The sequence below is a fragment of the Petaurus breviceps genome, unplaced genomic scaffold (genome assembly GCF_028583685.1).
Source record: "Petaurus breviceps papuanus isolate PSGF00001 unplaced genomic scaffold, PetGlider_PUasm1.0 79, whole genome shotgun sequence".
NCBI lineage: Eukaryota > Metazoa > Chordata > Mammalia > Diprotodontia > Petauridae > Petaurus > Petaurus breviceps.
In genome coordinates, this window is record NW_027186523.1 from 8,663,660 (window position 1) to 8,677,191 (window position 13,532).

Below are 13,532 nucleotides of genomic sequence, written 5' to 3' on the forward strand. Positions count from 1 at the left end.
ATTCAAATCTGTGCTAATGGACTAGGAGAAAAAGAATTTTGCTCTTTGTCTTCCATGAATTACTTCATGTCTCTGAGTCATAGCTGGGAGGCATCCATTCCTTCTGCTGCCTACAAAGTGTCCCATGTCCCAGTTCTTCACATAGTTGTGATGTGTTTCTACAACACTGATCTGTCAGTGGCCAAGTGTTGACAGAGGCATTTACCCTTCTCTGATGAGTTGCTATCAACTGGAGTGACCTCAGATTACACTCCAATTAGTCATTGCCCTAGAGAGCAAGATTACAAAAAAGACAGGGGGTGGCTATGCTTTCCTCTCTTCTTGTGGGCTCATTTTCAGATGTTTACACAAAGGCCAACAACCTGACAGCTAGGGGGGGTGGGAGGTAGCATGAGGAAGAGGGAGAGTACTAAAAATGACTCTGTGTGGTATCTGTGTATTGCCAATTTTCAGTGGTTCCTGAAAGAATTTTCAAGTAGTCTCATTTATCTTCATACCCCTTCAACTCTCCTCCTTTCTTATCTCCCTGTGTCCATTGAACAAATTCAGTCCTAAGTTGATCAGAAAACCTCTACTTGGCCCCTTCCAAGTGCTGTTCCTGCTCCTGTGGATTCTTCCAGTCCAATGATGCACACCTTCAGCAGCCTCCCAGGACTTATTTGGGTTTTGTTTTGGAGAGAACAAAAAGCATAGGATTGGAATTCAGAAGAGCTGTGTTGTAATATCGATGCCACCACTTAACTAGTAGATATGAACTTGGGATGAATCTCTTCATCTCTCTGATACCCTGTTTGCTCATTTAATGTAATATATACTTTCAAGCCTCTAAACCCTGGAGATGCACTTTTGTTCCTAATCATGCATACTATCTTCTCCCTGTTTGTACTCTGCCCTATCTCTGAATTTTAAACTGAGGAAAGGGGGGGGGGGGATGCAGGGAAAGAGTAAGGCAAGAAACAATATTTGTCCTCTATACATGCCAAAGGCTTGGCCAATGCTCTAAATGTCAAATAATCAAGTTTAAGAACCACTAGTCTATCAGAAATTGGGCCATATTCCTTTGTCATTTATATTTATGATAATAAGTAGGCTGGATCTTCTTCTTTGGCAGGGTGTTTAGGGGCACAGAGAAAGTACATAAACATCATGGCAGGCTAAAGGTTGTATAACCCATTCTTTGAAAAACACAAAACATCCAAGGATGGAGGGGTATGTTTGTAATTCCTGCTACCAGGGAGGTTGAGGCCAGTGGATCACTTGAGCTTAGGAGTTCTGAGATGCAGAGGTCTAAGCTAATTGGATGCCCACACTAAGTACAACATTAATATGGCAAGCCCCTGGGAGTAGATGTGGAGGGCTGAGGGTGGGTAAGGTCAGAGAGGGCCACCAGGCTACTTAAGGAGAAATAGAGCAAGGCAAAGCTCCCCTGTTGATCAGACTGGGACTGGTCCATGAGAAGCTCCTGGACGTCCAAAAAAGGAGGAGGAGGAAGAGGAGAGGAGAGGAGATTTCTTAATGACCCCTGGAAGAGACTTGCCCTGCTCACTGTCACAGAAACTAAAACCTTAGAAAGTATAGCATATTAGTGGAGGAGAGAGAAATAATGAGCATAAGGCCCATTACAATCAATTCAACGCAATACCCACTAGATCGCACATTCTTCATTTTAGATTAGCAATTACAGACCTGGAACTGGGGGTTGGTTATTTGGTTTTTATCTCCTAAACTTACTGAATAAATTGAAGAGATGATGAAGAAAGCCTTTTAAAAGCTATAGGGGAAACCATCTCTATTATACCAGAGCAACACTGATTGCCTACGAGTTTTTGAAAAGCCATAGCAAGAAAAACATCTGCCACAAGGAGCATTAATCACTCTATGCTTGCCAAGGAGGGTCTTTTGGGGCAGACTCTTTAATATCTGTGGACTAGTGCTGGCATTTTTGGCACAGGTGGCCCAGAAAGTGAAAGAGGTCAAAAATAAAATCCTTGATCAAGGAAAGGCAGACTTGTTAGACTAGGCAATCTTCTTATGTTTCCTGTGGGTACAGGCTACTGAGAGTAAGGTCATTGTTTTCAGCAAGATGGTTAACATAAAAAAAGGCATTTTCTCTTTCTTGCTTTGCCTACTATCACCCCATCTCCCCTACCCGCCATCTCTCCACCACATTTCCTGGGAATTACAAGATCAAACTACCTTTGCTTGTCATTGTCTGCTCTAGAACTAGGAAAACAGGCTTCACATATCAACAAGTTGAAGAACTGGAATTCCTCTCCTGGGTAAGTTTGTTATGGAATCATGCAGAAGAACACAGCTATGAGAAGTGTTGAATAATTAAAAAGAGCTTTCAAATATTAATTCCCATCCAATTCCACTTTTCTTCCAAATTCATAATCCTGCTATGATTAGATTATGAAAACTAGAACACTTGATCCAGGAGTCTTTCCAGGGACTTCTAAGTGCTTCGTCTCCCCCAACCACACCATATTAGTCACAATAAAGTATGTCAGGGCTTGTCAAGATGAGACACTTCAGCCTAGTTCATGAGTTTGAGGGAAATGGGTAAGCCTTTGGCAAAAGTATTAAGACATGATGGCTGTTTTCAAATACTTAAGAAGAAAAATTCAATTTGTCCTGCTTGGCCCCCAGAGGGCATAACTGGGAACAATGAATGAAACCTAAAAGGAGGCAGATCCCAGCTCATCATAGGGAAGAATATTCTAATAGAGGCTAGTATGTAAGAAAAGGAGAATGCAATGCATTCCCTGTCCCTCAGAGCAATGTCAGTTGGGGCAGCCAAGGCTTTCACCAGGGAGCTAATGGAGAGTGTGTTCTTCCCACAGATGGTGTGCCTTGTGGGCCTCCACTCTCACTGCCTAGCTCTTTCAACCATCCCTGTGCCACTGCCAGTGAGCATTCCCTCACTAGGATGTTCCTCTCCCAGGACCTGCCTCCCTATACCCCTAGACTTTATCTGCTATCTATAGCCTTTCCTCCCTTTTGCCTCCTCCCAGGGGGTGAGAGAGGAAGGGGTCCAAGGTCTTTGGTCATGCCATGGAGGCACTACCCCATTCTGAAAACAACTGCACCCAACAGGGACCAAGTGTTCTCTGCACCCAATTTCATGCCACTAGGCCTGGAAACATATGCCATGCCTTTCTCCGTATTCAGCCAATTAAAGCATTCATTGCAATGTTCCCAGGAACACTGGGAGAGAGTCATACTTTAATAGAGGTCGAAGTACATGACCTTTAAGGTCCCCTCCATCTCCATGATTCTATGAAATGCTAAAATTCTCAACATATAAAAGCCTCTCACATGGGGGATTCACAACATACTCTTTACCAGCAGAGGTGGCAGCATTTTACCCCATAAAGTACCAATTAACAACAGTCCCTTGAAATGTTGCAGCTTCGGAAAACCTGAAAGTTGCTGAAAACAGTCAGCAGTTTTCAAACCCACTCAAGACGGCAATTACACTAAGACATTGCTCACAGGGCCCTGGCAGATTTTTGGCTAGCTTGGGGTGGTTGTCCTGGAAAGAAGCCATCCTTCAACTTCATAGCCAAAACAGCATGCCAGGGCTTTGGGGATTAGGGAAGAATGGCATTCTAATAACTCAGTGACCAAGGAAGAGGAAGAAAGCAAGCAGCACAGAGACTTCAGCAGGAAGTACTTCCCAACGCTCCTTAATTCTACTGCCTCCCCTCTATTAATCATTTCTTAGACTTCTTGTATGTAGCTTGTCTGCACACATTTGTCTGCTTGTTTTCCCAGCTCCCATTAGACCGTGAGCCCCTGGAGGGCAGGGGCTGTCTTTTGCTTATTTTTATATCTCCAAGTGTCTGCCTGGCACACAGCAGGTGCTTAATAAATGTGTATCAATTGAATCTGTTGTTCATCTTCCTCATCTAGATCTTGAAGTGTAAAATGTGCTCATGGTCATGGAGGAGAACAGGAAAATAATGAAAATGGGACATGCTCAGATAAACAGCGATCTGAATGGTTGGATGGATAAGCATTTACTATGTGCCAGGCACTAGAGATACAAAAATTAGGCGCTTCTTGCCATGAAGAAGCTGTATTCTAATAGGGCATGCACACATGTAAGAGAATAGAGGCTAGGGAAGAGAGTTTGGGTTTAGGAGTCACAGGGATTATGAGTGGAGCCATAGGACAGCATATCTGCCATATCCTTTCCAGGAGCAACACTACCCTTGATTTAATTACTGTTGTTGCTATTTAGTTGTTTTCAGTCATGTATGACTCTTTGTGACCCCATTTGGGGTTTTCTTGACAGAGATAGTGACATGGTTTGCCATTTCCTTCTCCAGCTCATTTTACAGATAAGAAAACTGAGGCAAACAGGGTTAAGTGACTTACCCAGGGTCACACAGCTAGTGTCTTAAGCCAGATTTGAACTCAGGTCTTACTTATTCCAAGGCCAGAGCTCTATTCACTGTGCTACCTAGTTGTCTGATTTAATTACTATTCCAGCGCAAAAGAAAGAGGTGGAGAGTAGGAGCAATGGGGGAGATGAACATGTGTAACGGCAGCAAGATCATGCTATAAAATGACACAACTTTGCTCTGATGGATTCCAGAAAGCATCATGGCATCATAGGACCATAGATTTACAGCTGAAAGGAGCTAAAAGATCCTCAAGTCTAGCCCCCTTATTTTACAATTCAGGAAACTGAGGCCCAGAGAAATTAATAGTTAACATTTATATAATAACGATCTCATCTGATCCTCACAGCAACCCTATGATGTGGGTGCTATTATTATCCCCGTTTTACACATGAGGAAACTGAGGCCCAAAGAAATTATTTGGCTTGCCTACAGTCACACAGAAGTTAATGTTTGAGGCAGGATTCAAGCTCCATTCTTCCTCACTCCAAGTCTATCTATCACTATCCACTATGCAATCCAGTTTCATTAAGTGACTCACCCAAGGTCATGTAGATAAGTGGCAGAACCAAGTTTGAAACCCACATTCTCTGAGTCCAATCACTAAGCATAATTATTTCTTGAACAATGGTCTAGTCCAGAGGTGAGGGAACTAGATTAAGATATAATTGGGAAATGTATAGCAAAATAAATTAAAATATAACATAAAGTTAATTCATGATTTTTTTCTAAATCAATCTATGGGTCAAAAGGCTTTCACTTGAATTTGATAAAACTGACTCGAGTTGCTACTTTCATGGAAACTCAGTTATAATAGTCTTCAAAACCCACCTAGTCCAATCTTTACTTAACCAAGAATTTTCCCTACAACATCCTCAAAAAGTGATCTTCCAACTTTGTTTGAATATTCCCATTAAAAAAGAAACCAATACCTCCTGAAACTGTCCATTCTACCTTGGGTAATTCTAATGGTTAGGATGTTCTTTCTCATATCAAACTTAAATCTGCTTGTCTTCACCTTCCACTTGTTGCTTCTAGTTTTGCCCTCCAGAGCCAAGAAAAACACATCTGATCCCTCTTCCACATCCCTATCACATTCCTCATGTAACCAGTCACCTTGGTTTTAATGTTGCCACGGCATGATTAGATTAGATTCAGCCAGTCTTTCCACTCTCCCCAATCCCATCATGCTGAACCGATGACTTATTGCAACAATTTAGCCCAATCAGCTATGGAGGATTGTTTCCAAGCAAAATCAGTTGTATGCTGTGATATTTATAATGATATTCAGCAACAGCTGGATTTTACTCAGAAGATACCTTTGTCCACAGGCTAGGATGGAAGAAATCCAAGAACAGTAAGACAGTTGGCCCTCACTCACCTGTCTGAGCTTGGTTCCCACCATGGATGCGCTGCTGTCAAGGACAAACACCATGTTCTTGGGTAAAGGAGGGAGGTCTTTGGGGGCAAAGTAATGCACAAAGTAATCATTCAGAACCTATTGGAAAGAAGGGAGGATACAAATGTCAGAACCTAAGACATATCAAGGGGAAAATGAAAATGGACAAATTCTCTGTAGTTTCCCAATGCCACTGACTCAGTTTTCTTGGAACCCATTACTATTGTCATGCATAAAATTCCATCCTAATATTCAAGCTGGGCTCTAGTCAAATCCCTCTGGTGTGAGGATAGAATCACTTTGTTATTAGTCATACTGATTGTCACAATTTTAAAGAAGAAATGTAATTTATATATATATGTATGTACATGTGTATATATATGTAATATATATATATATATATCTTACAAATACTTAAATGTATACATGTTGCTTCCCCTGATAGAATGTAAGCTACTTGAGGGTAGAAACTATTTCTTATCTCCAGGATATACCATAATGCTAGACACATAGTAGCAGCTTAATAAATTCCTGATTAATAGGGTTATTACCCAGTTTCCTTTGGTTCTAGGCTCTTTGGAATTCAACAATTTTTGTCACCAGACATTTGCTTAGCATCTAATATGGTAAGCATCCTATGCTTATATTTCTTAAGTGTTAATTCTAAGTATACATCATATTATTCTGACATGTCCACCAACTCTTTAGAGCAAGAAAAAAACAAAACAAATTAGCCACAGAAGAGTCATTTTGATTAATATCTATACCAAACTTGAATTATTATTGCATAAGCTTTACTAGAGGGCGAAAGGGAGGATTGATTTCACCTGGTCTCCTGCTTATAGAAACAAGTTATATGGACCTCTGACCCACAGGTAGGATGGCACAAACACATGTGTCTTAAGGAAGAAAACAGGTTTCTGGGAGACTTAAACATTACTCAGAAATCAGAACATGAGCTTATGGTCAAGACAGTGTTTAGATAGATGAGTCTAACTGAAACTAGCAGACAGCAAACATTAAAACTGAAATCATAAACTCATTACCTGAATGTCCCCAACTCTCTGCTCCCTGTTCACATCATATCTAATGATGAAATCTCCTAAAATGCCATTCTGGGCAATCTTTGCTTGTTGTATGATACTGGGATTAAAAATGATCTTGGCAAAGGTTTCATTTTGGTTGATGTCTGTGGAAGGCGGTGGGCCAACATCATCTGGAAACAAAAAGGAAGTATAATTATGAAGTGGGTACTCTACTATCTTCTGGGATAGAATAGGTACAGTTCTCCTTAGAAAAAGAAAGTTAGGGGCAGCCAGGTAGCACAGCGAGTAAGAGCACCGGCTCCAGTGTTGAGAAGACCTGGAGATCGAATCCCGGGCTCAGACACTTAGCACCTACCCAGAAACACCTGGCCCTGTAACCTTGAGCAAGTTACTTAACCCCAATTGCTTAGGGGCGGCCAGGTGGCTCAGCGAGTAAGAGCACCGGCTCCAGTGGCGGGATGACCTGGATCAAATCCGGCCTCAGATACTCAGCACCACATCCAGAAATAACTGGCCGTGTAACCTTGAGCAAGTTACTTAACCCGATTGCTTTAAAAAAAAAAAAAAAGAAAGAAAGTTAGACTTGGCACCTCCAGGTCCCTTGTGACTGTAATCTCAGAGCAGCACCCAGAATTTAGTACTAATGGTAAGTCCTATTTTTTATATAATGGAATGTGGCATAAAGCCATCAATTATATCATGTTATCATTATGAACTATAATTTGCCTCTTTATGACACATTTTTAAAAATTTCACAGTAATTTCACTTAATCAGGAATTCTAAGTAGAAATTAAAATTACTACCAAAAAATGCACAGAAATTTCATGTGACTAGTAATCATCTCACACGCACAAGGACAAATAATTCAAAATTCCTAAGTCTGGCCCTTTAAGCTCCCTGTTAGTGAACCATAATTAATATGATGCCTAACTCCCTACAAACCATGTACCATCAAAGGCTGCAAAAGAAATAAAAATCCCAACCCAAAGAGACCTTTATCTAGATTTTAAAACCAAGTCAAAGTTTTTTTTTCTTTTGTTTTGCTTTAATATGTCTAAGTATCTCGTCACCTGCTTTGAATCTACCAAAGATGATTATGTGGGAGAGGTTGCCTAATTATTTTCCAACTCTAATTAGCAGAATACAATAGAATATGGTTTTAAATGGATACTAAGGAAATTTAATTTGTATTTAAGAATAAACTTCCTTCTCCTAAGGGTTACTAGACACTAAAACTAAAGGAAATCACATTTCCTTTCAGAGAACATTTTTTCTTCAAGGACAGTTTATACATAGCCCTCACTAGAGCCAGGGGAACAAACTTGATTTTTCTTTTCTTCAGATCTATCAAGGGCAGAAAGGCCATGGAGTATAGCCGAAAGGATACTAGATTCAGAAGAGTATGTTTCATCATGAGTCCTCTGCATCACTTAGCCTCTCTTGAGTTTCCTCGTCTGGCATTATGATGTGATAGAAAGACATAACTGGAAGTCAGAATCATAGGATCATAGAATCATTGATTTAGAACTAGAAGGGATCCCAGAGTCCATTTAACTCAATTCTCTTATTTAATAGATGAGGAAACTGAACGCCAATTAAAGTTAAGTGAATTGCCCAGGGTCACACAGCTAAGCATCAGAGGGAAGATTTGAACACAGGTCCTTTGACTCTTTCCATGATGTCACAAATGGATTCAGGTCTCACCTCTGCCACCGACTAGCTGGCTATGTGGCCTTGGATAAGGTACTTGACCTTACTAACATTTCAGTTTTCTCATTTGTAAGATGAAGAGACTGAAGTGGCTTATCCCTAAAGGTCTCTTATATTTCTCACAATCCATGAAGGAGTGTTTTTACTATCTACCTCACAATGTTGCGAGGAAAGAACTTTGTGACTTTTAAAGAACTGAATGGATTTCAATTAGTATTAGTATTATGAAGGACTTGAAACACTATGGAACAGGCAGCTGATCCTCTTAGAAGTGGCAGAAAATAGCACATTTTCCAACACCTCTTTTAATTAGTGGAAGAAGCAGAGAAGAATGAGGGAAGAGGCTTATGTGCTTCATAATTCAACCCACATCTGAAAAAGTCATGGGTGGATATTACGTTTAGATATCCACCTGGATATCCTCCTATAGGCCTCACAGACTCAGGAAGTTCAAGCTGAAACTGATTTCTCTTTCCCCCTGAACCTGTTAATGCCTGTTTCTATTGAGGATACCGTCATCATTCCAGTCCCAACTGTAGCCAATCAGTTGCCAAGACTCCACAATGTCTCTCTCACATGTGTCCCCATCTTTCCATTCACCCAGCACCAAAGGACTTTGGTTTGACTTCCAACCCTGCCACCTGCTACCTGTCTGAGGAACCATGACCAAGTCATTTTTGCCTCTGTACACTTGGATTTCCTCAACTATAAAATGAAGAGGGTTCAACTAGATGCTTCCAAGGGCCTTTCCAGCTCCACATTTATGATTCCATGATCCTATAATCCCATGACCATAGGTCAGGTCTTCATCACACCTTTTGAATTTGAGTAGTTTTCCTCCCACCTTGACCCCCATCCCCCTACCCCCACTGGAAAAACAAAAACAAAACCCTTGTTACAAATTGCACAGTCAAGAAAACAAAGTCCTACAATGGCTATATCTTATATGTGAGCATATGTGTGCCTGCATACACAATGCATGCACACACGTGTGCATGTGTAAGCATGCATGGACATATACCGTGTATCTCCTTGAGACATGGCCATGTGTGTATTATACATGTGTGTTTACATGAGTTAATACAAGTGACATGCATGTGTGGGTGTATGTATGTATATCCAATGTGTTTTTAATTTACATCCAAAGAGTACTTCTGCTCATAGAAAGTGCCAGATTAATAAGTCTGGGGGGGGGGATAAAGTCACTGTTTACCCTTAGGAAAAAATATTGTTCATTTAGAAGGTTAGCACTGGGTGCCTTTTAGTATAAGAGCATTCAGGAACCTCACTTATACAATAAACAAAACAGAAAAAGTCAATTGGAGCTTAGACTCCAATTGAAAGGCATGGTGTCCAAACAGAGGCAGATGATATAGTCCTATCGCCCTCTGACATGGTCAGACCACAACTGGTTCATTGTGTTTTGTCCTAAACACCACATTTTAGAAAGGACATTGCCAATCTGGGAAGCTTATAGAGACTATGCCACTTGAAAACTGGTCAAAGGAAAGAGGAGTATTTAGCATGGAGAAAGGAAGACTTGAGGTATGAGAGGAGCTCTCAGAGCTGTTTCAAGTGTCTGAAGGGTTATCTGGCGAAAGGGGGATTAGCTTGTTCTGCTTGGTCTCAGGGGTAGAATTTAGAGCAATGGGTTGAAATTTCAGAGTGGCAGGTTTCAGCTTGATAGATGAGAAACATTTCCAATATTTAAAGTTATTCAAAAGTTGGAGTGGAAGCCAGATGGTCACTTATATTTTTTAAAAGCAATTGGGGTTAAGTAACTTGCTCAAGGTTACACGGCCAGTTATTTTGTGTGGGCGCCAAGTATCTGAGGCCGGAACTGATCCCGGGTCTCCCGACTCCGGGGCCAGCGCTCTTACTCACTGCACCACCTGGCCAGCCCCAGATGGTCACTTATTGAAGAAACTGTGGAAGGGGATTTTTGATCTAGGACATGGTTGCTGAGGTCCCTTCCAACTAAGAGATCCTGTATTTCTATAATAATGAAACAAACAGACTAAGTGATTGCCAGAAATCCCAGAGCAAACTAGTGTGCTTTAGCCTTCCAGCATCTTCCTCTCCCATTGTAAATTAAAGCTGCTCCAGCTGACTGGTGTATGACGTTTCTTGATAATGCTCTCTATTGGAACCAAGAAGCAACATGCTCTCGGTATTTATGGCAGTTATAATGTTAGTCACAGAAAATGGTAAAATTCGTTCTCATCCATCCATTTACCCAAAAAGCATTAGTTAAGTGTTTGCTGTGTGTGTAATACACTATACAAGGTGGTTGGGGGAGAAACAAAGAAAAATCACACATAGTCCTTGCCCTTGAGGAGTACAAAATCTAGACGACAGATTAATAATAACTATAGCTAATATTTGTATGGTGTCTACTATGTGCAGGCACTTTGTAAAGCACTTCAAAACTATTATCTCATTTTATCCTCACAACGACCCCACTTGATACTTGAGGAAATTGAATTTAAATCTGGAACCCACAGCTAATGTCTCAGGCTAGATTTGAACTCAGGTCCTCCTGTCTCCAAGCCAGTGCTCTACAACGTATACTAGTGGCTGCTTCTGGCAGAGAAGAACTAATCCTTTTCCTACGTGCCTATACCGAATAATGAGTCATCAATTTAGGAAAGAAGGAAGCCAAAGGCCATGGAATAGCTAAAGATACAAAACAATTTAGGCCCAGGGAATGACACACTAGGGAACCATCTGGAAAAGTTTTTGAGCTTGGGTCACTGAAAAGAGGGATTTACTGGCTGTGTTTTCCTGTGGCCCCTTTTGCCTGGTCTACTGTAGAACAGTAGTCAACATCCGGTAACTTGAAAATATTGTTTTCCAAACATATTTGCCAACCCATCTCCCATTTGAAAAGGGAAAAAAAAAACCCAGCTAAATAGTTCATATTAGCTGTGGCCTCATCTAGGACCTAAAGATCCATTTTCCTAAATGTAAGTCAGTTAAGCACATACCTGTCACCTCTGTTGAGTTGAAATAGCTGTGCCTCTCAACAGCTGGATTTTGGTAGAGGGTTTTTGACTATGTTAGTGACAATGAAACAACTTTCTCTGATGGTTGATTCTGAAATGCAAGGTCAGATTCAAGCAAAAGAAGGGTATAATTGAAAGCAAAGAGGGATAGAAGACTCCTGAATGATTGTCTTATTACTGATAAGTTCTTTTCCTATATTGAGGACTCTCAGTGGCCCACCTTGTGTTCAGTCCCTCAGAGAAAATAAACAAACAGTAGCTCCACCAACCCACCCATTCCAATGTATACCAAGCAGAAGTAACCCAGAGATCTTTACCTATTTTGGACACATATTAACTTTTCTGGATTAAAGGGCCAGGCTCTCACTTCCAAAGTATGCTTGTTTTCTTGAAATTGATCTGATTGGGTGTAGGAGATAGAGGTGGATGGGGCAAAGGGTTGCCTAAAGCAGTATTACATACCATAGTTAGAAAAGATGTCTCCCTAAGCATACTATTTGCTCTCTCTCCTTTTTGTTTTGTCTTGTTTCTTCTTTCTTGTGATTCATTGCATTGGTTATTCTTCTTCATATCCCTCATATTGTAAACATGACTAATGTGATCATGTTTAATATGAATGTATATGTAGAGCCTGGAGAAAACAAGACCTAAATCATCCCAAAAAGATGGGTGGTACCTTACAAAGCGACAGCCTCAGAACAATTTCTTAAACTTTAATAGACATTAAAAAAAAAAACTGCACAGACTTCCAGGCCTTTTCATCTGCCCTGACTTCCAATTTTCTTTCATGTAGTAACTTCCTTCAATTACAGTGTGAACTCTTTCAGAGCACAGGGTCAATCTCACTTTTCCTATTTGTATTCCCAGTGCTTAGCATAGTGCTTGCCTCTTAGCAAGGTCTTAATAAATGTTTTTTCATTCATTCCTTCATAGCTGGACATGCCAATAGATCACCCAGTCAAGAAAGAACTTGGAAACTGAATTAAGTACTAGAAAAACTGAACATAAATTAAAGAGAAAAAAATGAAGGGATAAGAGCAAACTTAAATACATAAAGGACTGCTACTCACTAGTGGTGGACTAGCAAGAAAATACCAACTCTTTTTGTGATATGCTCCAACCAAACTAAACAATCACATAAGGGTATCTCTGAGTCATTCCATACACAGCTGGCCCTCACAAAATTAGGGCCAAAGGCAGAACAAGCAAAATCATATGACCCCCATCTGCTTTCAACATCAAGAAATTAAAGGACTGAATGATATGCACCTGAACAATCTGTGAGCTGAACAATGTCAGGGAACCACATACAACTTTCTTTCCTGGCAAATGGACAGGAATATTTCACATAGGACAAACAGCACATACCTTTACAACTGTAGTATCCAGAGTGATCTGGGTTTGAGGCACATTCAAGAAGTAACTATCACAGCAGGAAATCTGGTGTGAGGTAGCTATTGATGACACACATAGGATGACACATGGGAAAGCTTTCAGTGGGGAAATCAATGTAAGGGCTGGGGGGGGGGAAGACTAATATTTTTAAAGCAAATTTATGTGACCAACTTCTTGGGTTACTAATAAATAAATTATTAGGACAACTTTTCCCCACTAACTCAGCCACTTAATAACTAGTGAAGTTTTCCTCCCTACAGATTAGTGATAAGTATCCTAAATTCTCTAACTTTATTCAGTCTACCTATTAAAATGGCATGCATACCATTTTCATTATCTGTTTAGCAGAAATCCAGGTTAGAAAAAATGTAGTTCTATTGGTAGTGCAGTAAGCCATAGAATTTCCCTTCATTATCAGCTCTCCTTTCAACTCAACACATCCAAAACGGAACTCATTCTCTTTCACCCCAATGCTCCTCTCTTCTGAATTTCTTATTACTATCGAGGGTACCAATCATCCTATCAGATTCCTAGACTCACAACCTAAATGTCATCCTCTACTCCTCA

General features: G+C 40.5%; 1 protein-coding gene across 3 annotated transcripts in view; it reads right to left on the reverse strand.

Moving 5' to 3' along the window:
• Positions 1-13,532, reverse strand: part of LOC138175815 (inter-alpha-trypsin inhibitor heavy chain H5-like) — a 93,040-nt gene that overhangs the window by 46,897 nt on the left and 32,611 nt on the right. For all 3 annotated transcript variants that reach the window (XM_069106320.1, XM_069106319.1, XM_069106318.1), the window contains exons 6-7: positions 6,855-7,024; positions 5,791-5,907 (exon numbers count right to left, since the gene is read on the reverse strand). In XM_069106320.1, the coding sequence (XP_068962421.1) occupies positions 5,791-5,907; positions 6,855-7,024 (287 nt within the window). The remainder of the gene's footprint in view (positions 1-5,790; positions 5,908-6,854; positions 7,025-13,532) is intronic.